The sequence below is a fragment of the Pseudopipra pipra genome, chromosome 5 (assembly GCF_036250125.1).
Source record: "Pseudopipra pipra isolate bDixPip1 chromosome 5, bDixPip1.hap1, whole genome shotgun sequence".
NCBI lineage: Eukaryota > Metazoa > Chordata > Aves > Passeriformes > Pipridae > Pseudopipra > Pseudopipra pipra.
In genome coordinates, this window is record NC_087553.1 from 35,748,443 (window position 1) to 35,774,813 (window position 26,371).

At 39.0% G+C, this 26,371-nt stretch overlaps 2 protein-coding genes across 2 annotated transcripts in view; both read right to left on the reverse strand.

Annotated features, from left to right (window-relative positions):
- Positions 1-15,658, reverse strand: part of OTOGL (otogelin like) — a 91,371-nt gene extending 75,713 nt beyond the window's left edge. Inside the window, exons 1-9 of the mRNA XM_064656903.1 lie at positions 14,936-15,658; positions 12,954-13,101; positions 10,744-10,801; positions 8,968-9,066; positions 8,148-8,302; positions 5,459-5,580; positions 4,095-4,300; positions 1,192-1,322; positions 475-581 (exon numbers count right to left, since the gene is read on the reverse strand). Coding sequence (XP_064512973.1) covers positions 475-581; positions 1,192-1,322; positions 4,095-4,300; positions 5,459-5,580; positions 8,148-8,302; positions 8,968-9,066; positions 10,744-10,801; positions 12,954-13,101; positions 14,936-15,117 — 1,208 coding nt within the window. The 5' untranslated portion in view covers positions 15,118-15,658. The remainder of the gene's footprint in view (positions 1-474; positions 582-1,191; positions 1,323-4,094; positions 4,301-5,458; positions 5,581-8,147; positions 8,303-8,967; positions 9,067-10,743; positions 10,802-12,953; positions 13,102-14,935) is intronic.
- Positions 15,659-20,266: 4,608 nt separating this feature from the next.
- RPS16 (ribosomal protein S16) lies at positions 20,267-23,993 on the reverse strand. The gene is made up of 6 exons (XM_064655584.1): positions 23,881-23,993; positions 23,741-23,796; positions 22,966-23,067; positions 22,194-22,290; positions 20,587-20,634; positions 20,267-20,460 (listed from the first exon to the last, which is right to left on the reverse strand). Exons 2-6 carry the CDS (start codon positions 23,786-23,788, stop codon positions 20,315-20,317), a joined length of 441 nt encoding a protein of 146 aa, XP_064511654.1. The 5' UTR covers positions 23,789-23,796; positions 23,881-23,993; the 3' UTR covers positions 20,267-20,314.
- Between the last annotated feature and the right edge of the window lie 2,378 nt (positions 23,994-26,371).

The following is a 26,371-nucleotide window of genomic DNA, read 5'->3' on the forward strand; positions in this document are numbered from 1 at the left end:
CAAGTCTGAATTTACATATGTAAAACCATTTTGTTAAAATTCTACTTGTTTGAACCATAGTGATTACTCAGTCCAACTGCATCAGACAGATGGTCCAGCTTCTCCAGTATTATTGTTATTTCTCAGTAGTATCATCATGTATTTTTGGTTTGGGCCCTTCAGATACAGGTTTTGGGTTTTTTGTGATTAGCAGTTCATCTTTTGTCATTAGTTATTCTCCATGGATTTATCTTCCATTTATTTGTCTAGTATTTCCTTGAATACATGTAAGCCCTTAGCAATCAAAACATGCCTTGGCAGGCTGGTTCTGCGCCCTCTGTTTCCACACTAAATCACCCCCTGAGAAAGCCCATCTCTTTCATTTTGAACTTGGTTCTTCTTACCTGCCCTCAGCGGTGTTCCATTGGTCTCACACAAAAGCATGAGCATTCATTTCATATGTCAAAATTAAATACACAAGAACTCCAGCCTTACCTGCAAAGATCATTCATACAGCTTGCAATATAAGAATACGGATCTATACTTTCATGACAGCTGAGAAAAGGAAACTGTAGGAATATTTGGCATTTGAGGAATATGTCCTGTGCATTAAGAAGAATCAGTAAATGACAGTTAGCCAATACTTTCTGAACAGGCATAATTCTCTTTAGCTTTGTTTCCCCAATATAGGATCCTTTATATCCCCATTAAACTTTGAGAATCTTGCAGTCTCGATTTATTAGTTTATCTCTTTTATTACTCTTCCTAAAATTTGCCCTCTCTGCCTAGGCATGCTGCTCCTAAACTATCTGGGATGAAAGAGTGTGAAATGAGAAAAAGAAGCACTTTGTGTCAGTGCAGGAGCTGATCATGCTATTTCTGCAGTATTTCACAATTCCCAAAATAATGAGGTGTAAGATGCCAGGGCTGGAAACTGAACCCAAGTTTAATGTACTAATGAAGAGCTCTGCCAGCAGACTGGTGCCACTTAGGACATCCTATCTGAGCCTTCGTACTTTTAAGCTAAATATATGAAGAACTCCCTACCAACAGCCCTGAGCTGAGTCTTTCCTTTCTCAAAGCTTCAATGCATTTAAGACTTTTTTCAACAAGGTGTACATTGCTAGATTCTTGTACCATCAGTAGGCAGCAAATATTAAGAATATATATATGCATGTATATGTATATATGTATAAAGCATGATTAATTTACCTCAGTGGATTCTCCATTAGCTGAGCAAGGACTGAAAAAATCTGAGGCAGTAGGTACACAAGCTACATCACCTGAGGATTGCACAGCCCAGCTATTTGCAAATTCAGCAATGTCTTCTGTATAATCACCTACTGCATGAAAACATTGGGAGAACAACAATGAAAAAGAAGTTGTTGACACAAATACAAAAGATGTCTTTGAAATTTCTAATCATTTTTCAGTGTGTTCATAATCTCAATTACAAATGTTTTCAGAGTATGAATGGTGAAGAAAAATGTTATTTTTCTTTTTTTATTTCAGATTACATTTTATAATACATTTAAATAAAAACATTAAAAAAAACATGACAAGGTGTTGGTTTGGGTTTTTGTAGGTGCCATTACTGATAATTTTATAACAAATATATAAATTGTATATTTGTTATAAAACAAATGTACAAGTATATTTGTATAACAAATATAACTTGTATAACTTGTATAACAAATATACAAGTGTAATGCATTGAATACTTAAGAAAAAATACATTTCTTTGAAACATTTAAGGCTTTCATCATGTTTCACAGAGGTCAGTTAGTGCTATTATCCCCCTCCTTTTCCCTTGTTGCAGAAAAGCCCTGCAACAAACATACCACAACATGCCCAGCTCTCCTCACAGCATAAGCTTGGGAGAACTAATAAACAAGATGCATGACTAGAAGTCATGGCAACAGGTTAAGATACATGGACATACAAGAAGGTTGGCAGCAAAGAAACAGACCCAAATTTCCCATATATTTGCAGCAAGAACTAAATATTGCATTTTCTCTACATTCTTTATTATGTTAAAAAGGGTATATTGCCTCTACCTTGAAGAACCTTATAATAATTAGTATCTATGCTATGGTTATCTACATCTATGAATGGTTAGGAGATAGGATACTGAAATGAAATCAGCTAGAGGGTTTTTTTCACAGAGCTGTACTACTAGCTGTACTTCTAGCACAAGAAGTACAAAGTTGGACACTGCAGTGTGGAAAGCCACAAAACATACTAATCGGATATGTATACTTAGATCTCCACAAATAAACAAAGATAAGATCCTAACCAGCTGTTTTACTTAAGAGTCAGAGAGCCTTAAAATATTTCTCCCTCTCTGTCAGAGTAGTTCTTTACACAGAAAACCCTTCCCAAACATAAAAAGCTGGAGTTTGATCTAGAGGTAAATCTATTTACATAGCTCTGCTTCTATAAACACATTAAAATTATTTTATTTACATTTTAACAGGGCTTGAAAAAACTTCTAAGTCTTCAAGAAATACCACAAAATAAAATCATGGTCCTTGAAACAATTCTGTACACAGATACAGTCTTGCAATACAAAGATGTCATTAAAAATTAAGATAAGGAAACAGAAAAGGAGTTTGTTTTTAAACTGTGCTTTGAAATGGAGCATTATGTGCCTCTCAGCAACTTATTTATTTGAGCATTACATATAAAGAGCATTTGGACTCTGGAAGACTCAGGATAGATGTAAGAGCTTCCTTGATACTACTGGGGGAAGTAGTTTAGCTGGAAGAGATAAATCATCATATCAAATGATTGATAAGATTTGGAAACTCTTAGAAAAATGTTGCAGCTTGGAAGTAATTTGAATTAGCAATGTATTCTTTTGAAGATCTCAGGACTTTGTGCTTTGTATTTGCAGAGGCAAGGCACCACGTGATACAACTGGCTCAAGGTTAACATGATTCATGTGGCTCTCAATTGTACACTACAATAACGCTATCATTTCTGATAAAGAAAAAAGCAAGAAGGAATGATGATGGCAGAGAAATGTAGCTCTGAAAATGAAGTAAGGTAAGAACTGCAAGTCTTTTACAACAGATAATATATTTAAAGATCCTGAAATTACTATTTTTTAGAGATCATGTGAATTCATTAATTCCACCAAATACCATTTTTCTCTATTATTAAACATCATCAGTTTAAACTGGTTATTAAACATACCATAGTCTGGTGTGCAGAAGTAAATGCACAAAACTTATTGCTCTCATTGCAGAAGAAGTATGAGAAATTTATACTGGGCAGATTTTTAAAGATTATGCAAAGATATGTACACTGAGTCTTCCTTCACTAAGAAAGTTAAAAAGCTCCTCTATCAACCATAAAAAATGGTAAAAAAAGTTAATGAGACAACATTTGAGACTTAAGAACAAGGAGAGCCTTGGGACTAGGTTCTCCTTACAGTTAATGGTAACAGTAAAATAGTCCTGTCTTGTTTTTATAAGAGACTGAGAAAAATATTAGTCATATTCTCAAACTTGTTCTTTTTCTTTTTTCTCACATTAGTTGCAAGCAGGAAAAAAGTCCCTATGGAGTATTCCCTTCATGGACTACAGAATACGAGTTTAACTCCTCTCTGCCTCAGACACAGCATTGGGCAGCTCCTCATTCTACAGCATAGTTGGAGGACCATAGGACACCATACCAACAAGGAGATACAAGGAACTCCCTGGTAACAGTTCAGAAATTTATAGATTTCAACTAGTATTTTTATGATGCTGATATAAAAGAATGACTTGAGATGGCGCTTTTCCCTTCATCTTTAAACACAGATAAAACCACAAACATTTGTTCATTTATTTATTATTTGAAGGCACTTTCATCAGCTAAGATAAACATACTCCAAGTGCTTTGTTGAGCGAGAAGACACTTAAATGCACATATAGATTATTTTTTGAACTAGAACCTTTTCCATTTGAATTTTGAATGATAAGGATAAGCAAAAGTAGAGCAGATACACTATTTTACTGAAATAACTGAAAGAGGACTCTGCCTTTTTACACCATTATATTTAAACAGCATTATATTTAAAGTTAACAGAGAGGTTGTTCACACAAGTTAACGGTAAGCTATTTACTTACTATTTTGCAGTATCAGGTCATCATATTTATTGCCATTAAAATTTCCACAAAGGCCACAAGGTTTTCTCTTATGATCTTCTGTCAGCTTAATATAAATACCAGAGTTTCCATCCCAAGCAAGAGAAAAACCAAAGGTAGTCTTCACCAGAATATAGTCAGCCAGTCTCTCAAGAAAAGCATTTCCAACTGTCTGAGGCAATATTAATCTGGAAAAAAAATTGTCTGCTTCAAAGATCTCAGATGAGATGAGGTTCTTGCTAGAAAAATACCACATAAAACATCATCACCTAACTCACTAAACCCCTTTTCCCTGGTGTATGCAGTCACTCCATTCAATTCTTCATCATGTTTTTATCTTTTCTTCTGTTTACTTCTCTATATCAACTATCAAAAATGAATGCTTTTCTGTTGTATACACCTATTAGTTGTACCAATTATAAGCCTGAAAGAATAGTGAATCTTCACTTTCAAAGCCCAGTTCAGCACACTGAGGAATACTTGACTTCACGAGCATGCTGCATTGGGCAAGGAGCTGTTTGATGTTATGACCTTCTGGGCACCGGGTCATCACTGGGTTAGACATCTGCAAATGGAGAAACTTACAGTACAGAAAATACTATTGACAAAAAAGTTGTATCTCTTCCTCCCTTGACCAAAGACCACTGGACAATAATAAGCACAGATCTAATGCTAGTCTTCCAAAGTTGTTTCTGTTGGGTTGAATGGTATCACTGTAGCTATCAGTTTCAGACACTAATAGCCACAAAACCACCTTAACTCTCTGAATTTTCTGTAATTTATCAGCTAGTAAAATAAACTTGTGATAGCCTTGAGCTCATCTTTTTACTTATTAAAAAAAAAAAAGAAAAAAAAGGTAAATTTTGGGAGTTGATGTACCTCAGAGAAGTTTTGTGAAGTTTGTGCCTCAAAGGGGCTTAGAATCTTTGTTTTCACCAATTCAGACTCATCTGGAAGAAGATCATGTCTTGTACTAGCTATAGCTACCAAGAATAAACAATGACTGTCTTGTTCAAAATGGTATCAGGATGCACCAAGGATTAGCTAGGGCTGCCTGACACAGACTTTACCTGTACAAAGTAGTAATGAATAATTGTTAGGTTACAGCTGAGAAGATAAACACAGGGTTAATGTGTGGAGTGTGTGCTATTCTCTCTCAGGTATTACATCAGTACTGTTACATCTGCTCACACTAGAGCTCTGTCAGCCCCAATATAGAACAGCAAAGGATCAATACAGACATAGATCGAATTATTTTATTTGGATGGTGTAAAAAGCATCAATTTCTCTAACTCCACATCATCTTTTTGCAATAAAATACTAAACCCCACCATTAGAACACTTACCTGATTCCATTTTTTCTTACTTCATGGCCTGAAATAATTATTTCTTCCTGGTTTGAAAAAAATAAGCTGATGGACCTCTGACAAGTATATACAGAACCATAACAGTGGGGACTGTTATGAACCTTCGATGGGAAAAATATGCACACAATAAGAATAACTGTTTGTTCTCAATAATTTCACAGCATTTTTCATAAATTCATATATGATATTTTACATTTCTATGCTCCAGTTACTGAAAGAGCTTTACAAATAAATACCTAGAATATTAAAAGGTCACAATTACAAAGATATGCAAAATCAGGAGTTCATGCTAGCCAATACTACTGAGAAATACAGCAACCATTTAACAGCACAAAGCATCATGTGACAGTGATTAAAATACTGGATGAAATAGGTATTTTACGCTAATGAACTTCAGGGACACTGTAGTGAGCTAGCTTATAGCTGCCAAAGTAGCAGCATAATACCAGCACTCTCCCTGCCAGCTGAGACTCGTACCAACTGAACTACAACATGCCTTCCTGAACCACTCAGGATATTTTGAGATTTTGGAGTGCTCCCACAGATTACTTCAGGTATCTAATTTACATGAATCCTAAAATCCATTTTACACTGGCTTTCCAGCCCTGCTAATGGAGAAAGGTAGACTTTTCTGAAGTGTGCTTCTCCCCATTATACATATATAGCATACTGAGCAAGGGGATTTGTTTGAGTCATATATCAGCTTCTCTATCTTGAATACAGCACTCTCAGGACTTGAAAATAGTGTGGTTTTGCTTGAGCAAAACTTCTTCAATAGCTTTCATTAATCTCTGTGGGGTTGAGCCTCCCGAACCTGTGGGATGTACTACAGTGCTTCAAAAGCCTGTGAGTTTATTTTAGACACCACCGAAGAGACAGGGGAATGTGTTTTGAATCTTAGATGCCTATCATTACCTAAATTAAAATGTAGACAGAGTTTAGATAACTCAAATATGACTTATGTTACTGTGTGTGTCACCATTCTTTGAGAAGGATGGGAATTGCATTACAAGTTTACTTGACAGTACTGTGAAGCTAAATAAATTCGTAATTGGGAACATTTTACCAGTGTAGCAATGGAGGCTGTAAAAATACCTTTTGTAGAAAATATCTGTGCATCACATACAGTGCTAACACATACTTGAATTAATCTTCCTTAACTGACATTAATCCTGGAAGTAAGAACCAATTACTGTTTCTTTGAGTGAAATAAACCAAACCCGGAAAAGCATTAAGTGTTTTTACAGGTATAAAATTAATCATAATTAAAAACAACATAAACATTACTAGTACTGACAGATGGCTTCTCTGTAAACCCAGCCTAAGACAGAAACACAATCAAGGAAAATCAAAATAATTTTTGTGGGTTTTTTCTCCTCTTGAGAAGTGGATTATTAAAGCCAGAAGGACCTCAGTGTGAGGATTTGGCAAGGTTTTAGGCTCTCCATTGCCCAGTCTGTAGAGACTGCAGTCTCACATTACTTATGAATTTGCTGAGTAAACATTTTCAATTTTTAGTAAAACATGACATTTGTTCCAGCAATTGAATGGAAGCTTCTCTCTTTCCAGAGCAACTGCAATTCATTGAAATATTGATTCTAGATTTTAATATAATACTGGACTTTGCTACAGCAATTTCTGAAAACTCCTAACAATTCACAGCTGCATATAGAATCAAAAAAATTAAAATTATATTGTGGAAGGTAGGTGTAACACATCTCTCTATATCTTCAGTAAATAGAAATGGCAGTTTTAATGGTAGATTTATCTTCACTAAGTGCTGTTATCTGAGGGGAGATCATCTGTTTATAAATGAAAAAAGTCCTCAGAGCAGAAGTCAGCATGTAGATCTGCCCTCATCCCTGCAAGCACTGTACCCACCAAAGCTCAGAATTAGGACCCCTCTTGTCCACTTTTCCCTGCCCAGTCAGCACTAAATTCCAACCACTGTGTATGAAGTAACATAATGAGCTTGTATGCTCTCCCCACAGTAACTAACAGCCTGACAAACAGGGCATCTTTCTCCAAACAGGGTATAAGTTTGAACTCTCCCTGATCCAAAGTCATTAACCACAGATACCCAGTAACTTGAAGAAATTACTAAAAAGAGTGCCTTCCATACATAGGTCAAGATGAAGGCTTTTGAGCTGTTAATCTTCTCGGAATGACTTAGAGGTAATCCAAAATTAGAATGCAAATCCCCAGAGGGGACAGGATGGGAGAGCAAATCCCATCGGCCAGGAAGGCAGATCCTCACAGCATGTCAGAGGCTGTGAATTGGGGCCCAGTATGCTCAGGTGCCTGGCGATAGCTGCTTGCACTTTACTCAGCAAATCAGTTTTTCTTATTATCTGATAGCTTCAGTTCATTGAAGTTTCCAAGGTTTGCTTTGAGATCCATGGTATCTCCAAGAAGGGAGAGATCAAAAATCTCATTAAGGACAGGAGGAGTAAGAAATACTATTTTTAATATCCTGACTCTGTTGATTATAATTTCACCAGTATTTTGAGTTACTGTACATATGTTTAAACATTTCCAGAAAATAATTTTACGTCTAAGTAAGCAATGAGCAGTTTGGTACATTTGCTGTCTCTCTACTTATTTTACTTACTCATTTACTTCTATATTTACTTACATACTTATTTCTAGTCTATGTTCACATACTTACCCAAACAGTGTACTGGGGTTCTGGAGTACTGCAATCTTTTGCAAAAATATAGGAGCAATTTCCTGGGAAGTAGTAGTAGATGCCATCAAATGTTTCAAAATGGTACTGTCCCCACGACTTGCAAATCCCATCTCTGTCCTTACCAGTGTTAGGTACTGGAGAGAGCACAGTGAGTTTACAACAAGCACTGTCATAAAAAATTGACAGGTGTCACAGGCATCTATGAAAGTAGGAGCTCGGAAAGGAAATAAGAGCTTAAAAGGAAATACATAGCAAGTACAAAAGATAAATTTATTTCTTCAACTTTAAATAAAGTCAGTATTTTTCTTAATCTTTAGTCTGTAGTTTTAACCATATGCAACCATCATTAAGTTTTTTATTTGCTTCAGTGGATACATTTTAATTACAAATAGAGGCCAGGGATTTCGATATCCTCCCAATAATGGAAGACAATTCTTGTCGATCCCTACAAACAGCAAATTACAGAAACTAGTGCACTGAAATAGTTGGTAATTTTATTTGCAGTAACTCACTGTTAGAAAAAAGGCAGTGGCTTTTTGGTTGTTCAGCTAACTATAAAAAATCTGTTTGGCTATGGATGCACTAGATGGTGATCTGTCTATTTTGGTATCTGTGCATTGTTACAGCCCAAGTGCTAAAATATAGGCATTCCTGCTCTCTATACATCCCTAACACTCCTAGCTACTTGTCGAATGACAGTTTTACCACAGAGGAATCACAAATATGCTGCTAACAGTATTGTTTTAAAAACCTGTATCTCCCTTGAAGCTGAAACTAAACCCTTTGGCCCAAAACTTACCAATTTGGCACCTGTTTCCTTGAGCCTGAAATAACTGACAGTCACAATCACCCGCCTCTGTGCAGGCTGCTCCATTAAGGCACTCCTGAGGACATGAACCTGTAAGCAGGCATAGCAGCCTTTTAGTAGATACAGTATTTTGCAAACAGGCTGCAAGATCCCCATTAAATCTGTTTATTGTTAAATCACAAGCAGCTATTTAGCTGAGAAAATTAACAAACAACAATCTCCATTTTTTAACATTTACATAATTTTATCCTTTGGGTTCCTTGGTTAAAAGAGAAACAAGGTTCTCTCTCTTTTGGTTTGAGACTTGTAAACTAACAAAGGAGCAAAAGGTCAACCTCCTCCCAGAAAACAAAAGGTCAAGTTCCCATGTAAAGAAATCAAATCCCAGTCCTGCTGATCTCAAAATATGCAGGACACAGATTATTCTAATTGACTAAATTCAGCATAATTTATACATATGTTCAGCTCCTCCCTCCTAAGCATTACAGCAAAGGGTACATTCAGTTTATGATTAGTCCAGAATATATAATTTACAGAGTCAAAACCAGTCATAAACAACCTTCTCCACATGCTAAAAAAAGTCAGTTAGAAGGTTTTTTCTGCTTAAGAGGTGACTGGAGTCAGAGACTTTAGATTCCATGGGAATGGCTTGTTTTATAATTAGTAATTGTTTCCAAAAGCAGTTACATTAAAGGGTTTTATAGTGTGTTTGAAAGCTAAGACCTCCCTGTCATTTACTAATCATTCGTTGAGGGGGGTCTAAATCATAATTCCCCAAAAGTGGAGAAGAAAAGTAGTCCCAAAGCAAAACTTCATCAGGTTTTGCAGATAGCTGTTTTCCTTCTTGGAGTAGGATTAAAACCCTACATACAAAAGCTTTCAGTGTTGCTGATGGAGATTAAAATAGCTGCTAGTGATCTTGAATGGGAATAAAATGGGACCTTTACATTAAAGGTACACAGAAGCTACCAATTATTATGAATATCATCCTTCATTGTGAAAATTCCTTTGCATGCTTAGTTTTGAATTTTTTCCATTAAAGAATTGCTTTCCAAATATACACAGATACTCTGAAAATACTGACAAAGCAGAAAATATTGCTTCTAGAACAGCACCAACTTCTGTGGTTGGTGGAAGTGGAAAACTTCTTTGTTGTTGTTAGAATTGTGAGTTGCAAAATTGCATATATCCTTTTACATAGAAAAATGCAACAGAAAGGACCTGCCCAGGCATTTTCCAAGAAGGATACCAAAATTCCAACCCAAGTTGAATACAATGAACTGTACTGTAAAACAACTTCTGTAACCTGGGCCTCCTTTACATGGTTGTACAATGCTTAAGACTCTCCAGGAGCAGATGCGTGTTCATTGCCTGAGCACCCTTGTCCCTTTGCACAACCAGTTACTTGTCTCTCTGACATACCTACATCCTCTGCCAAGGCCAGAAAAAAAGTGGCACAAAAGAAAAATTGCAACAGACCTAAATTTAAAAAAAAAACAAAACAAAACAAAACAAAAACCAACAATATCAAAGTATTGGCTTAGTTGGTTGTCGAGATTTGGTTGTAAGGCCTTATTTTGAAAGTACAATTTTAATAGGAATTTTTCTTAATTTAACATGGATAACATGAGAAAATGAGACAGGGCAGGGTTTTGTAGGGAACATAAGGAAGAGGTGTTCCACAGCCCATGGTAACAGAGAGGAACTGGTAGGAAGGCAGTATTTTCAGGACTCTCTCCTCCCACGGGTGAGGAGCACAGCACTCACCTCCTGGTGGACTCTGCATCTGGGTCCCATGAAGATGCAACAAAGACGCAGCTTGAACCTGTCAGAGAAACATAAAAGCAAAATCAGGGTGTTCGTGGTTTACAAATGAGCTGATAAGAGCCTGAGTACTTGCGCCCAAACATTGGGTTGGGACTTTTAATACAGAACAGCAATTTGCATCTCAGCCAGCAAGGCAGAGGCGTGGGTGCTGCAGGAGGGATTGGCAGGCTGCGGAGGAAAAGCACAGGTTTTGAGGGGATGAGAATGGACACAGCTGTGCTGTGAGATCACTGCTTGCTTTCCCTCATGCCCCCCAGTTCCAGTGAACCACTGGGGCTCCACCTGGGAAGTTTTGCATTTACATTTAGAAGGAAAAGTGAGGAGACAGAGAACAATCTGCCATTTTCACTTCAGTCAAATACCCATAGCTGGTGAGCTTGAAGATGTGACATCCCTTATTTCATCCTCTCCCTTGACTCATGCTCTGTGCTGCACCCTGATCATCCCACTGTGGCCACTCTAGCTGCAATGGATTTCATGTCCTCCTTGAGGACCTTCAGAATTGCATTTTGGTTCATCCTGAACAAAAGAGAAAGTGGATCTGCCTGAGCTGCTTCCTGTTTAGGAACAAGGGAGCATCAGACTATGAGGAAGCCCTGGATCTGCCCAAGCACCCTGCTACTGCAGCTTGTCATGTCACATTGTTCCTTCCAAGAACTGATCCTATTCCAGGCTGAAAGTAATCTGGGGCTTTTGCCCCCAACTAGTCTGACTGAAAAGTTTAGCAGGGTGAAGTGATGAGTAGCTACATATTTCCCATTTACATTTATTCATGGCCAGTTTAAATCCCTTCTTTTATAAATCTGGGCCCTTTTGCTTAAATAGCTACTCTTTCCTCTGTTTTTTACTTATTTCCTATTTGATAATCTGTGAGAAAAACAGTCACCCTTCTGTGCTCCCCACAGACATAAGCACCAGCCTTAGGCTGCACAACTAAGTACAAAAATTGTTTTAATCTTTGTTTGTAAGTTAATTTATTTCTTCCCTCTTGACACCAATCATTCTCCACTTCTGGAATTTGAACTGATGGATTTGAAAGTGAACAGTGCCATGCAAGGAACATGTTAGGTTAAGTCTTACTAATGCCTCTTACAGTGACATAAAGACTTCCTTTTTCCAAATGGAAATGCTTAGTGGGATGCATCCAAGTAGCATGATCTGTCTAAAATCAACTTGAAATAGATTTCATCAAATCATCACCTGGAAGGCCCCCCTACCAAAACTATTCCTGGTTCCCATGGCCTGTTGCTAGCTGAAAGGTGTCCCTTCCCTCTCTGAACAAGACCCATTTTCATTTTCCATGATAGCTACTCTAAACTGCCTGCCTCAGGAAAGTGGCTTTTGGCCTTTGTGTTATTTTGGGGCAGTAAAGCGTCCTTGGTGCAACAGCACTCCCATGCTGAGGTCCCCTCCAAAGATACCACCAGTCCGCTTGTCTCAGAGGCTCGGTTGATTTTAGCACAGCATTTCACACCCACTGCCTTCTGACTCAGTCAGGGGCACACAGATCTCAGAGGCACTTGGGGTAAATCAGCCCTGGTTCGGCTGCAGGCTCCTCGCAAAGACCCTGAGGAGAGACAGTCTCCGGCTTCCTGCCTACCCCCGTCAAACGGGGTTATAACCCTTGGCTGGGGTCCATAACCCAAGTGTGCACCAGTGGGGGAATGAGATTTCTCCGTTTACTATTAAATTTCAGAGCAGCATTGCTGAGGTGCAACACTGAGGCAGCAGGGGGCCGGGGCAATAGTAACCAGGGCTGCGCTGGAGCCACCATTGACCACGTGCATGAGGGAGCCTTGCCAGCGGCGCCGCCATTGTGCCTCTCACCAAACACAAACAGCTTTCCAGGACATTCTGTTCACTCTCACAAAAGACAGAGAGAGACATGGTGGGTTTATTTCCCATGGTATGCGTCAGTCAGCTCATCAGGGAAGGTTGCCCACTGGGTGCTCTGCTGAGAGTGAATGAAGGCATGAGGCCCTGGGTCAGTCGGGGCTGGGCAGATGGGGACTAGCTGCTCCTGTCCTCACTGTCCTCCTGTTACCGCAGCCCTTCTCCCCACAAAGGTTCATTTGTAAGGATGGCAAAGGTCCAGAGCAGAAAAGGGAGGAGGGTTTTCCCTCCCTCCCACTTTTGGAGGTATTACCTACCTCGGCTGTTACAAGATCTCTTTTCTGTCGAGTTGCATTAAACTCATTTCTGGAAGAAAACAAAAAGGATCTTGTATTATCAAAGGTCCCTGGAGCAACCTGAATAAGCAACTCCCTTGAGAGAAGTGTTTCTCTCTGATTACCATAACTTTATCAAAGAGGTCTTTCTTGGGTTAACATTTAAAAAGGTGATTATTTTTTTCTTTTTTTTTTTTGTCGTTGTCTCATTTTACCGAATTGGGCAGCACTCTGATCTCTGCTTGGACAGGGAGGTACCTGGAGCCTGTGGGGAAATGTAAATAGGCAAAACAGGCTTACACAACAGGATACAAAACTGTAAAGCCACTTCATATTTAGTTGATGCTATGTGTGAGTGGCTGTAAGTTCCCCTGAGTGTTGCTTGAATATACTGTGATGGTACTTGTAATAGCAAGAGATGACTCTCCAGCTGGAGCCAACTTAAATTTGTGATTAAGTTTCAAAACAAGGGCATCAAACTATAAAACACACTTAGTTCTATCAATATTCCAAGATTTGCATGTGTGTTTGCTAGATGCATTAGAGGTCATTAGACATTTGAAGCTACGTACAACTGGATGCTTCCATTGAAATGGATGGCATAGTTCCCATTTAATTCAATGGGATCAGGAACATTCCCTAGTTTGGGTTTTGTTTGGATTTCAGCTTCTACATGAAGATTTGTATTGAAAATGTTTATTTTAAGGTTATACAGCACTTACTTCTCTGTGCTTCAAATAGCAGCTACGATTTTATCATGCAATTAAGACTGTAGAAGGATACTCATTTAATGTATTTTTCCAGTCATGAAATCATGATCTCATGCTGGTTTCATTCCATTATTCCTCTAAGCATTCTCAAGACCATAGAAGTATCGTTTTTCATAAGGAACTCCATTTTTCAAATGAAGGACCCGTGCCCATTATGTAAATACTTTGAAAAGAGTTGTAAACATTCTGAAAGTGTGTTCTACATCCAACCTACATGTAGATGACATTTTACATGTTGAATTCAAGGCTATATTTTACTTTCTAACTTGCACTGCGTCACACTTGCTCATTCTTGTTCTGTTAGTAGGACTTGACAAATAAGGAACAAAACCTTACCTCAAAGTTCTTCTCAAAGGAGAAAGCTTGCAATAAGATCCTGCGGATTAAAAAGTCATCAAGTTAAACATTTTTTTCCTACAGCATTACTCTGTCCTTGGCAAGCAATGTGAAGTTTAAAACAACACTACTGAATTTTGTTTTTCAATGATCCTGAGTTTTAAAGAGCATCTTTGCACAAAATTTTTCTGTTTCCAAGGAATGTAGCATTACATGCTTTCCTTCCTGAGGACTTGATTCTCTCAAGCATTATTCACCTGCAAGTTTTCATGGTCTCAGTTCTGGTACATGCTCCCATGAAAGAGGGAAAAGAGTTCATAGTTCTTCACAGGCTCAGAACAAAACAGATAAAATACAAGAGGTGCTCAGAGCTTTTCAGAATCAAACTTCTAGGGTTATAATAATTTTCTGAGTGTTACTTGTAAGATTCAATTGTAAATAATTTTAAATTAGTCCATGCTAAAAACAAGGAAACAAATAAACAAATAAAAACAAATACACAAAACAACAAAACAATTTCTCTTATTGCCTTAGAAATCTTTATAATTGCTGCATGAAAACTATCTGCAAGATCCAGTTGCACTACATAGAAAATAACATCATTTCTGTAATTAGAAGAGCAATTTTTGCCCTATCAGTCTAAAAATTTTAAACTGCAGGTGCAGTCTGTTCAGACAAAATCATATCCCGTTGAAAATGCTTATTCATCTGACAAAAATAGCAAGAAATACAAGAAACTTAGATTTTGTTCATAAGTAATTGTTTTGTAACAAATTCAGAGATATAAAAATGTGTCTTAAAAAAAAAAGTTATATTTTAGTTTCTACACCTGTGAGAGACAATGGTGATGTAAATGTTTAATTGGCATTTATAAATTCCAGCAAGGTCAAAAAATATAATGATAGAAAAATACTTAGAGAAATCTTTGTAAAAGTTAAAAGAAATGGAATAAAATTCTTACCTTGCAAAGAGGACAGCAGCGAATGAAGCAAGAATATACTCCATGGTATCATTAAACTGAGCTTTCCTACAATGTTCATTTCAGTATAAGTTAGGAATAGGGAATTTATCCAAATTAATGGCTTTGATTACATGACATCTTAGAACAATGTATTTCTACAGTGTGTTTAAATCCTTTAAAAATTAGTTAATTTAATGTATTATTTAAAACAACGCAATGCAAAAAAAGGAAAATAAAAGGAGACATCAAGCTTGGTAGCTACATACAGCTTCAGGAGCTTTGTGAGTGTTGCATACAACTTCCTGGCTGCATGTCCCTCATTAGTAATGCATGGTAACTCCTCAGCAGGGTCTGTATTAGTTACACTTGCACCAGACCTGCAAGTATTACTCCTCTGTTGAATTGAATCGGCCCTTTATAACATAGCAGACAATGACACACAAATGTTGCCATGTCATGGTGGTTTGAGAGATCTTTCAGTCATCACACACCTTTGTGTGCTTTGAGGCTTGAGCTGAGTGCTGCTCTTCACCGCTTAGTATAGCAAAATAGTTTTGCAAGACCCTGAAATGATACTACTATATAAAGTATAACCAGATGGTTTTAGAAATTAACATATTAACATTTCTTATCTGTCCTCAAAGGGGAGAGGTGAACTTCTATTAAATAATACACTTGGATTTTTAAGAATATTTTAGATGTATTTCTGTGTATAGTTTGCTTATACCATAAAAGAAGGTTTCTCAGAGGATAATTATATTTAGTTTTTAATAAAACATTATTAAAACTTTATATTAGCAAAAAGGAGAAAGAATTCAATATAACAATGGGTTTCATTTCTAATTTTCATTAAAATATAAAAATATAATTTAACCAAAATTAAAATTATGTTTTAAAATTAAAGACTTTTACCTGCTTTATCATAATTTTAAATTTTAAAAATAAATACTGATTTACTGTAAACAGAATCATTAAAAAGAACAGTTTTAAAGACACATATAATGCTACTTGAAATTGCTACTGCTTATTTTATTTTGCAAAACCTGTCTTTTGCCTAGCCCTCTGCTCTTCGTAGGACATGCTTTGTGAGACCCTCTGTGGGTGCGTTTGGACCCAAATAAAATTTAGAAGTTGATGACCTCTCTCAGGTAAAACATTCCCCATCATCTTTCCAGACTTTTCTCTTTCCTGCTCCCCAGCTGGACAAGAACAGAAAGCAAATGAAAACACTCAGCCTCTCCAACCACAGACAAGGACAAAACCCTGTATCCACATAGCAGCCAAGAGCACTTGTGCAAGTTCAGGACCACTGGTGGCACAAGGATACTTATTGCAAACTGTTGGATCTGAGAAGCTGACATTCCAATAATTGTGTTTCCAGAGGGTTTTTTGTTTTGTTTTTACTTTTGACTGGCTATGGCCTGGTCCCATAGATCAGCTGCTTGTGTGCAGCCAGACTGCATCTCCCAGCTTAGTTGTATGTGCTCTGTGTGGTCCAAAACCACTCCAGACTGCAAACAGAAGCAAAAGAAGTGAGTTCCTAAGTCAAATCGACTCATTGATATAGTCACTCTTTTAACTCTTATGTGGGAACTTAGAGGAAATATGCTTTCACTGAAGGTTACTCTCAAGATGAGATGAAATCAAGCATTAGATCTTCAAATTTCCATTACCAGCCTCCATGTTATCTTACTTTCAAGTCCGGTTTCAAAACTGTTCCAAGAGAAATCTGATCTGGGATTCCTCCCTTCCTCAAGACTGTATTTCCCACCATGCTTCATATGTAATTTCACAAATAAATATTTCCATTAATATAACGTTCATAGAAATGAACTATTTTGGTTTAACAGAAACTATCCAAAATAGACTTTTTTTTTTTCAATTTTTCTATAGCAGAGTTGAGTGAATATTTGGTTAGTATTTCACATTTGCTTAAATTCTAATATTTAAAAAGTAGGCCAAGCCTCATCAGCTGCAAAGGAACTTTTTAAGAGTTAGAACAATAGGCTTCATTAGGTTTGGACATCTCTGCCCAAGGCAGGGTAGGAAAAAGCACAATCCCAAGCACATTAAGGATGTCAGCTAAGGAAAAAGAATTATTCAGCCAAGTACACTGAACTGTAACTCAGACGACTATATTAAGAAAGAGATGAAAAAAATTGAATCAAATTGTATCAAGGCAACAACACAGATTATCTACACAAGTATTAGAATACTCACAGATTGGCGTTTCCGAAAAATCTGAACAGAAAAAAGGCATTAGAAAATAATCTCTTTTGGAAGGAAACAAGTACAAGACAGAACACACTTGTCCGCACTTTAAAAATGCTGGTGTTACATCTTTAAGTTACAGATTTCTCTTTAAAAATAAAATTTAAACATTTCAATATTTATATATTTGTATATTACAGACAAAATTAATTTTCTCCAAATTTTCCAACATGACATTTGAGAGGACTTAAATTTATATACAGGTCACACTGTTTATCAAGATTATAAACAGTGGGTGAAAAAATAACTGCCTTCCGTGCCATGGACATAAGCTTGCCCTGGTTTTGAACTGGATCCTCTGCAGTTAACAAAACTTGGTATTTTCAATGAAGAATTCAATTGAGACCACATTTTATTGTGCACACCTGATCTTCCTAAGGATTAGCATTGGTGAAACTAATGAAAGAGCTGGATGATAGGAGGTCAGGAACATTTCTTTTTTTTCTGAGAACCACGTCCACAGCTGCTCAAGATCCTCACTAAGGGTTTGAAGATCAAACAGGTTTCCTCCTTACACCTTCAAATTTCACAGTGGTTCTGTTTCCTCAATGAAGTTAAGCCCTCTAGTGGGTGATCAGTAAGAAACCTCCTAGGATAAAAATGTTCAGCCACCCAGGCAGACACCAGCCTAATTCCACAAACATTTCTCATTTAGAAAGCAAGTGTATAGGAATGATATCACTCTACAGGATTAACGGGGCATTTTTATGGGATCAGAGTTCAGTTCAGAAAGCATTTGTATTATGCTAAGAGTCTTCTGGTTGAAGAAATGACATGCAGATATAATCTCTGGATATATTAGTAGCAATGCAAGTTTTATTTTCAGACTTTCTTTAAAAGAACTGCAAAACAAAAATCCACAATTGTTACAACCTGTTCTGTGGGCAGAAAAATGGATCCATCAGGTTTCTTCTAACTGTGAAATCCACCCTGAAGGTTACTGGCATCCAGTATTGCATCTCCCCCTGCCTCCCTGATTTTCACACACTGCAACTTTGCATCATGTCTTTTCTCCTCCATCCCACTAATATAACAGCTAGGCAAGAATCAGTTTTGGACTAGCCTCAGATGTGCCAACTGGCAGGCCAGTACACGTTTCCTAAGCAATGAGTGAACCACTGCTTTTCAGTCATTACACGAGCCAAACAACTAAAAGGCTTATTTTTCCTCCGCTGAAGCTAATTACCATCTATCAAGATGCCAGTTTTCACAAAACTCACAGGAATTCAAGCAATCAAATTCTAAGTTAGGTCTGCATAGCATTTTTTCCTTGGAAAGCCAGGCTAGGAGGCTGAGCATCGCAGTTTTCAGCAGCCCAAGAGCTTAGAGTGCAGAAAGAGAGGACTGAGAAAAGCAGACCACACATCTTGCCAGAGACAGCTAGAGTCTGGAATAGAATATCTCATTTGCTTAGTGTAAAACCAAAAAATTCTTGTGTGTAACTTGGTGATAGAACATACAACAGTCCCCTCCACTTCAATACGAGCATTCTACTTCTATTCGGGTCATGGAATGCAGTTATTTTGTGGCAGACACTGACAGCTAAAACGGGAGATGGATAGAGAATTCCTTTTCAGAAGGCATTTGTTTAAGTTACACATTTAACTCTTGAATAACTACACTTCAGTGAGGATGCCTTTAATACTTTTGTACCAAAAAAGCAGACATCATGACAAATGATAACATTTATAAAAAGGCACAAGCACCTGTTTTCCCAAACTAGAGCAAAAGGGCAGAATTTTACTATTCTTTCCACTTCCCCAACTCACAAAGAAAGCTGGTTTAACTTTGTGTTGACCTGAGTATGCTGAAATAACCTCCCATTAAGTAAATTAGAGAAGAAATACCATGCTGAGAAAGCCCAATTAAAAAAAAAAACTCAAGTAACAAGGTGTTCCTATGATAATTTCAGTATTGGCACAAAAAGCATACAAGAGACACTCAACTACCAGGCTTAGAGAGCAATACAGCAGTTGGGCTCTGATTGTCTTGGTCTCCAGTTTTCCCCAGTTCCTCTCCAAACTGGTTTTTAAACAGGAAACAGCTCAGGGGTGTGGCCATACCTGTTGGGTCAGCTTGTATCCAAGGCCTCACTCCATTACCTGCAACTCTTCTAAAGGACCGTGAGCCTTTTCAACAGTCTCTTGTCGGTATATCCCATATCTACTCAAAACTCTATTTTTTTTTGTCCCTGGATCAATGGAAGAGAAACTGAAACTTCTCCAACACTTCATACACACATCCTGTATTTTCATATTTTCAACTCTACTTCCCCCCCCCTTTCTAAGGCCTTCAAACTGCCTCACCTAACTCATAACAAGCAGTTTTCTGACTTCCAAAGAGATTTTCCTTTTTTAATAAAATTATTTAATGTTCATCACCACGTCTACATCCCTGTGCTTGTACCGTGTGAATATGTGGTTGAAGGATGAATCATTCAGACCCAATCTTGCAACACAAAATTCTTGGTTTACATTTACTAAAGGCTACTTTTTAACCAAATACATGGTGCTTGTTTTTTTAAGTTTCCTACATTTAGACATACCAAGCTAGAAAACTCCATCTTTGTATTATCTGGTAATGCAAGAGCTCAACAAACCTCCATCCCCTGCCCCTGGTAATTACTTTGGTTTTGACAACGTTAATTTGTACCAGAAAGGCGAAGATTGAACTCTGCTTTCATGAGCCACTATATTGCTTCATGTACCCGTAAAACCTAGGATGTGAGCCATTATGTTCTGATAACCACACACTGATCAACAGGACAAAGGTCTTCTTTATTCCCAAGACCCTACCTATCCAGACTTACTATGAATGGATAAAAGAAAATTGCTATCAGCTCTCTGATTTTAATTTAATACCTATCAATTTGTGTATTAATTTCAAGTTAACAGTGGAGAAAAAAAAAATCTATTTACCCACACAATTTAGAAAAACACAATTTAGAAACACAAAAATTATCAAATTCTTTATGTTTATTGACTTCTCATTACAGTAAAACAATTTTAACGGTAAGACTTCTGGTAGCGTGCACGAGCACCAGGTCCTCCAAATTTCTTGGATTCACAACGGCGAGGATCTGCAACCAGTAGAGTCCTATCATACTGGATTAGAATATCCTTGATCTCTTTCTTGGAAGCTTCATCAACATCTGTTTAAAAAAATCATCAGTTTAAGCAGTTTCGCATGGAACATCAATATTAACACTTTCTGCAATCAAACTACCAAAAGCCATACATTTCCACTTAAAGCTAATACAACGGTCAAAATTACTTACATTTCTGATAGTAAGCCACCAAAGCTTTGGAAATAGCTTGACGGATAGCTGTTAAAAAAAGGTAAAGCATTCGTAAGGATTGCAAATCTATTTAAAATTTAAATACATGGTTCCAGCTATCTGAGAAACTTGCTATCTTGTTTGCTGCCAATTTGTCCTTTCCCTCCCTAATACTCTACGTGACCTTTACTTTGGCAAATCTGAAGAAACTTGTGTCAAGAGGCCACCCACAGTTCATCTGTGACTTGACAACTGCAGCTAACCAAGAAATTGTACAAGGGCAGCTTGACCACCTTATCTCCCCAGTACTAACATAGATACATCTCCTGACAGACAGTTCTCTGCAATGTCTATACTTTTCAACAAGGACAAAACTGAGCAGTGTGTTGAAAGACTAAGGAGGGAAAACGGACAACATGAGGGTATGAGTGCTAGCACATGTCACGAACAAACCCCTATAGCACAGTAACCAGAACTCAAACCAGAAGCAGAGGACTTAACCGTCAGGATGTTGTTACACTGTTATTTGTCAAACCATCGACATCAGGATTTTGATGAAAATATGAATGGTCTGAAAAACAAATGTGATCAACTCTGAGCCTGAAACTTGCCTCTGCCCTCTATGCAGTCTCAGCTCCACTTCGCTACCCTATATTCAAACTAAAAGAGCAGAACAAATCTATTATTTGCAAAGATGAACTTTTATCAACAGCTAATGCAAGGATGTTCTCAACCTTCTCTGCAAGGGTAAAACTGCCTTGCTTTGCTTATCAGCTGAAAGATGCTTCTGAACAACACGGAAATACAGAATTAAGATTTAATTTCTAATGATAAACACCATTCCTCCCCTCCCAAAATCCTTGTGCTCAGCTGCATTTGAACTGCCCTGTCACACTGCACCATGTAGTTTCCTCACATTTCCTCAAAACTTCATCAATTTACTTCACTCACTTTACTCTAGATGTTACAGCTTTGCACACAAAACATAACTAATAAGCCCTTATGAAAAACTACATTTGCGCAGTGGAAAAAGAAACAGAACATGGAGTTTGGCAAGTCACTATTCTGAACTCAGCCTCTTAAGCATATGGCCACATCGGGTCTGGCTGAGATGGAGGTGATTTTCCTGTGACAGTTCTCACATGGTGCGTACTCTGGCTACAGCTGAGCAGCGCTCCCACAGCATCAAGGTTGTGCCTCAAACATTGCTCCCCACCACTACACTGGGACTGGGCAAGATCTTGGAGGGAACACAGCCAGGACAGCTGACCCAAAGGGATATTCCATACCATAGGATGTCTGGTCAGCAATAAAAGCAAAGAGGAAAGAGAAGAAACTGCTACAGGTATTGAGGCCGTACTTCCTGGGAAGTGACTGAACATCACCTCCTCATGGAAGCCTTTTGTTTTCCTTCCTTTCCTATTGTTTCATTCAACTGCCTTCATCTTGACCCACAGGTCTTTTTTATCTTATTTTCTCCCCTTCCCCATCCAGATAAGGAGAATGACAGAGCAGCTTGGTGGGCTCCTGGCATCCAGCCAGCGCCAACTCACTAGAATTGCTTAACCCGATCTACTCCACACCAGATATCCCACCAAAAATCGTACCATAGATTTGTGCTACATGGCCACCACCCTTCACACGGACTCTGATGTCAACACCAGCAAACCTTTCCTTCCCCAGGAGGAGGACGGGTTCAAGCAGCTGGGAAGCAAAACATAAAGAGTATTCATTTGTGATCAGGACGGGAGCTTGCAGTGCATTTACAAAATGTGACATTATTGAATACTCTGAAAAATGGAGCCTTTATTTTAGAAGCACACATCTAGATTAGATACACCTCTTGCAAAGTTTTTTGACATCTACCAGTGCAGTCATAAGATAAATAAACTCAAGACTTCAATAAATATAAGTTTCAAATATCTTAATAGCAAAGCATATGGGAATTAAGAGCAAGGGAATAGTTTAAGTAGAATGCCATAACTACATGCAAAAAATAAATCAAGTTTATAAAAACTGAAAACCTGAAGTGATTTGTTGGTAGTTTTCTTCACTGTTTATTACACTTTATAGCTATCTAGCCAGCTTTAGATTCTCTCCGCAGCTCAGCAGGCATTTCATAAAGTTCTAAACAACCTTTTTAAAATGAGAGCTTTAAGCCATTTAAAAATGCAGAACTGCAGAAAATACTCCACGCAATTACACTGACGTATGTTAGTGCAGTTTTCTAAATTTTCATAACAGTATCTACATTTTAGGTAATCAAGTAACAACCAAAAATTCAGTACTGTCAGCAACTCATCTCCATTGTCAAGTAATGAGGTGTATAAAGGTATTTTAACACCCAAGGGGAGAAAGGCAGAGACTGTGGGTGCTTACTTTATACTGCAGAGTTCTGGGCTCAATCATTTCCAGAGGTCTTCCATTCACTTTAATGAGGCCATTCCCTCTCTTGCAGTGGGCAACAGCTGTAGCGGTTTTCTAAAAATACGAACGTGTATTAGTACAGCATTTCATTTTTGCACAAGCAGTGTGAACTTTCAGTTAAGCTTAAAATCTATTAGTCTTAGTCCAATGCCCAAAATTACCATTTTGCACTAAACAAAACAATACCACTACTTACACTTCCAGATACTGACATTAAAGCAGAGTCTTAATAAAAGTGTGCTTGTAGTTCCAAGATGTAGCTGTATACAAAGGAAAGACTCTCTCCCTTCTGTAACACCGTATTTGCGTGGGTCATTTTCTCACAAGAGCACGTTACCCTGAATTTTTCGAGACGCTAGATTCCAGCAGTGAGAACTTTACCCTCCCGCCACCACCTCACAACGTGGCCCTCTGACACCGCCACTGATAAGCCAGGCCCCTGTGGCTTGCAGACGGCAGCGGCGGCCGCTCCCGAGGTCTGGAGAGAGAGACCCCAGAACCACTCCCTTGAGAGCAAATCCCCTCCGCCCCCCCAATTCCGCCTCGGGCACAGGCCGCGCTTCGGCACCCCTGGAGCGGGACACGTGGGCTGCAAGCGGGCCCAGCCCCGCCGCACGGCCCCGGCGAGGAGCTGCGGCCGAGAGACTCCGAGCGCGAACGGCCTGAGGGCGCGGCCCAGCCCGGGAGAGCGGAACACGCGGTGCGGGCCGCCGTGCCCGCGCCTCACCTTCCGCCCGAAGACCTGGACGCTCTGCAGGGGACCCTTGGCTGGCATGGCTGCTCCTACAAGAGAGAGGGAGAGAACGAGGTCAGCGCCGCCGAGAGCCGGGCTGGAAGCGGCGCGGCCGGAGCGGCGCGGACACACACCTGAACTCGGCGGCGGCGGCTGCGCAAAAAGGGCGAGCGGGGCTGCCCGGCCCGCCAGCAGGGGCGCGTGCCGCAAAGCGCAGTGCCGTAACTTCCACCAGTGCGACAAAACACGCACCCTGCTGTGCCCCGCCTGGCACGCTTTGCGGCAGCACCGCCCCGCCCGCGCCGCTGTGGCCCCGCCCCTCGCACGCGGCGACAGGGCGGGCCGGGGGGGTGGTTAGGGGCGGCCGCGGCGGGAGCAGGACCGGGAACGGGAATGGGGGCGTGCCTCAGCCTGGGCTGAGCTCTGGGCCCGAGCTTGGGCCAACCCTACTGCCCTGCTCCCACCAGGCAGCACGGGCTGCAGGTCCCGCCCCCCGCACGGCCGGGACGCGTGAGCTGGCGGCAGCCGGAGCAGCACGGCCTGGGCTCGGCGGGGGAGGCCACTCCCTGCCCGAGCTTTGACAGGGATTACAGCAGCTTGAAACAGTTCTTGCGAGAGATAGAGAGGATCTGCAGCCTGAGAGAGGGTTTTTCTACTGTGGACACCACAGTGCTCTTTCTGTTCGGTGACCCGGTCACAAAGCAGAGGCTAGATGGGCTTCTGCTGTAAAGAGAACCAATGATGCCCCACCTGAAAGGCTCACAGTCACTCTTTGAACCTCCTTGAGATGCAACAATACAAACTACATAGCTTTTACAGTTTTAAAGTCTGGTGAAGTGGTAGAGAAGATGAAGCATTAAACCCTCTGTTCTCCTCTAGCACTGTACACTGAGGCCCATTTGGGCAGTGCCTTATACCCCCTTAAATATTCAGCAACTGTTATGTTTTAAGATTAACTCAAGGAGTTCTCCTTATATTCAGCACATTCAGGGAGCCCCATCAAATTTAGCTTCTACCTCCGTTTTTTCTTGTTTAATATGTCATAAAACATGGAATTGCAGTCACTTCCAGACTGAAAATATTTTACTTCTAATGCTTTAGTATTTAGTATACAAAATTTTCTAGAAGGATAAAAGCAGAATCTGTCGCAAGGTCGTGCTTCTTAGATATTTTAAATGACAGAGGTTTAAATTACTGTGATGAATTAGAAAGTTGAATTCTCAAATGAAACAATCAGTTCCTTTGTCTTTGGACAGGATTTTAAATACTGAACATTAGTCATCAGTCATGTGAGGAATTAAACAAGCACTTAGCTTTATGCAATTTGAGTGATTAGTTCTATTCAAGTGAATAGTACTGTGCAGAACATGTAAGATTTAGCACATCTCAAACCCTCAATTGTACAAAGCTTTAACATGTGATCCAAAAAGTGATTTATTTTTTTTAAGGCTGTTTCCTAAGGAACAGTGTTTATGCAGTCACACGTGTCTATCATCCAGTCTTTCCCCATCATCGGAGAAGGCGGAATGGTCACCTCCTTGTTGGCCAATTTCAGATAGTTTTCACAGATGAACGAACATTTCAGAAACAATTTAGCTTGTACATATTTGGTGAAAATAGGTGGCCCCGCATAAGAGATTTTTAACTTGCACAATGAAAGTGGCTGCAGGAGCTGAAATATTAAGTCATAAAACCTTTATCTAGGTGAGAAAGAGAAAATATAATATCTAATTAATCTAGTTAGACAAGAAGGTTCAGCTAAGACTTATGATCAACCCAAAGGTGAGCCATTAGTAACTGAGTTTTGTTGGGTGTTTATGGCACTTTTAAAGCAAAAGAAAGGAAATCTAAATGTGTTCACTATGTGGGCATTATCTGAGGTCTGCTCCTGCAGTTTTAATATAAAGTATATCATTAAATAGGGTGTTTTCAAATGTGTAAAGCTTACATTTTGGGAGCATGCTTTCTTAGGCCCTTTAAAATTCATCCTCATTTGGGTGTTCATCTGCTGCATGCTCTTCCTGGAACTAAAAGCAATCATCCTAGAGGAGCCTGTGTGTAAAAACAGGGATATGCCTACATACGTATATCTTTCTGTCTTCTATTTTCAGAATAAGAAGATAACCAACATATAGGGATAGTGTTGCATGGAAGATAAAGTTAAAGGCTTTGCCCTGCTTGTTCCCTTTGCTTTCTAGCACAAAAACAGGAATAGGAGCTAAAAGGTATTTAGAAATCATGTAGCACGGAAATTAGTCTGTAACATTGTAACAGTGAATTAGATCATAAATATCACCGTACAAAAGAGGCAAAAAGAAAGGTACCAGAATGGAAAAAACCCCTCAGATAAGATACTATACTTTTACAAAAAGTCCAAGCATTAACAATATCCCTATTTAGTTTTACTGAGCATAGAGTACTTCAAAATGGTAATGTACCTCAGACTTCCAAAGGAATACATGGTAAGAATTTCCAAGCACCACCTACAAACTCTTCTGTAAACTTCCTTTTTATTTGTGAAATAATTGCACCTGTGTAATGTAAGCATTTGCTTGGTGGCCTTTTTTTAACCTTATTTTGCACCAGTGTGAAGAGTTATACAGCACATAAAGCAGTGAATAATCA

Coding starts and splice junctions, on each gene's coding strand:
- RPS16 (XM_064655584.1), bottom strand. CDS start 23,788: ATGCCAGCCAAGGGTCCCCTGCAGAGCGTCCAGGTCTTCGGGCGGAAG. Junction 23,068..23,740: donor TCCAGGTCTTCGGGCGGAAG/GTGAGGCGCGGG, acceptor TCGTATTTTTAG/AAAACCGCTACAGCTGTTGC. Junction 20,635..22,193: donor CCATGTAGCACAAATCTATG/GTACGATTTTTG, acceptor TTTTTTTAACAG/CTATCCGTCAAGCTATTTCC.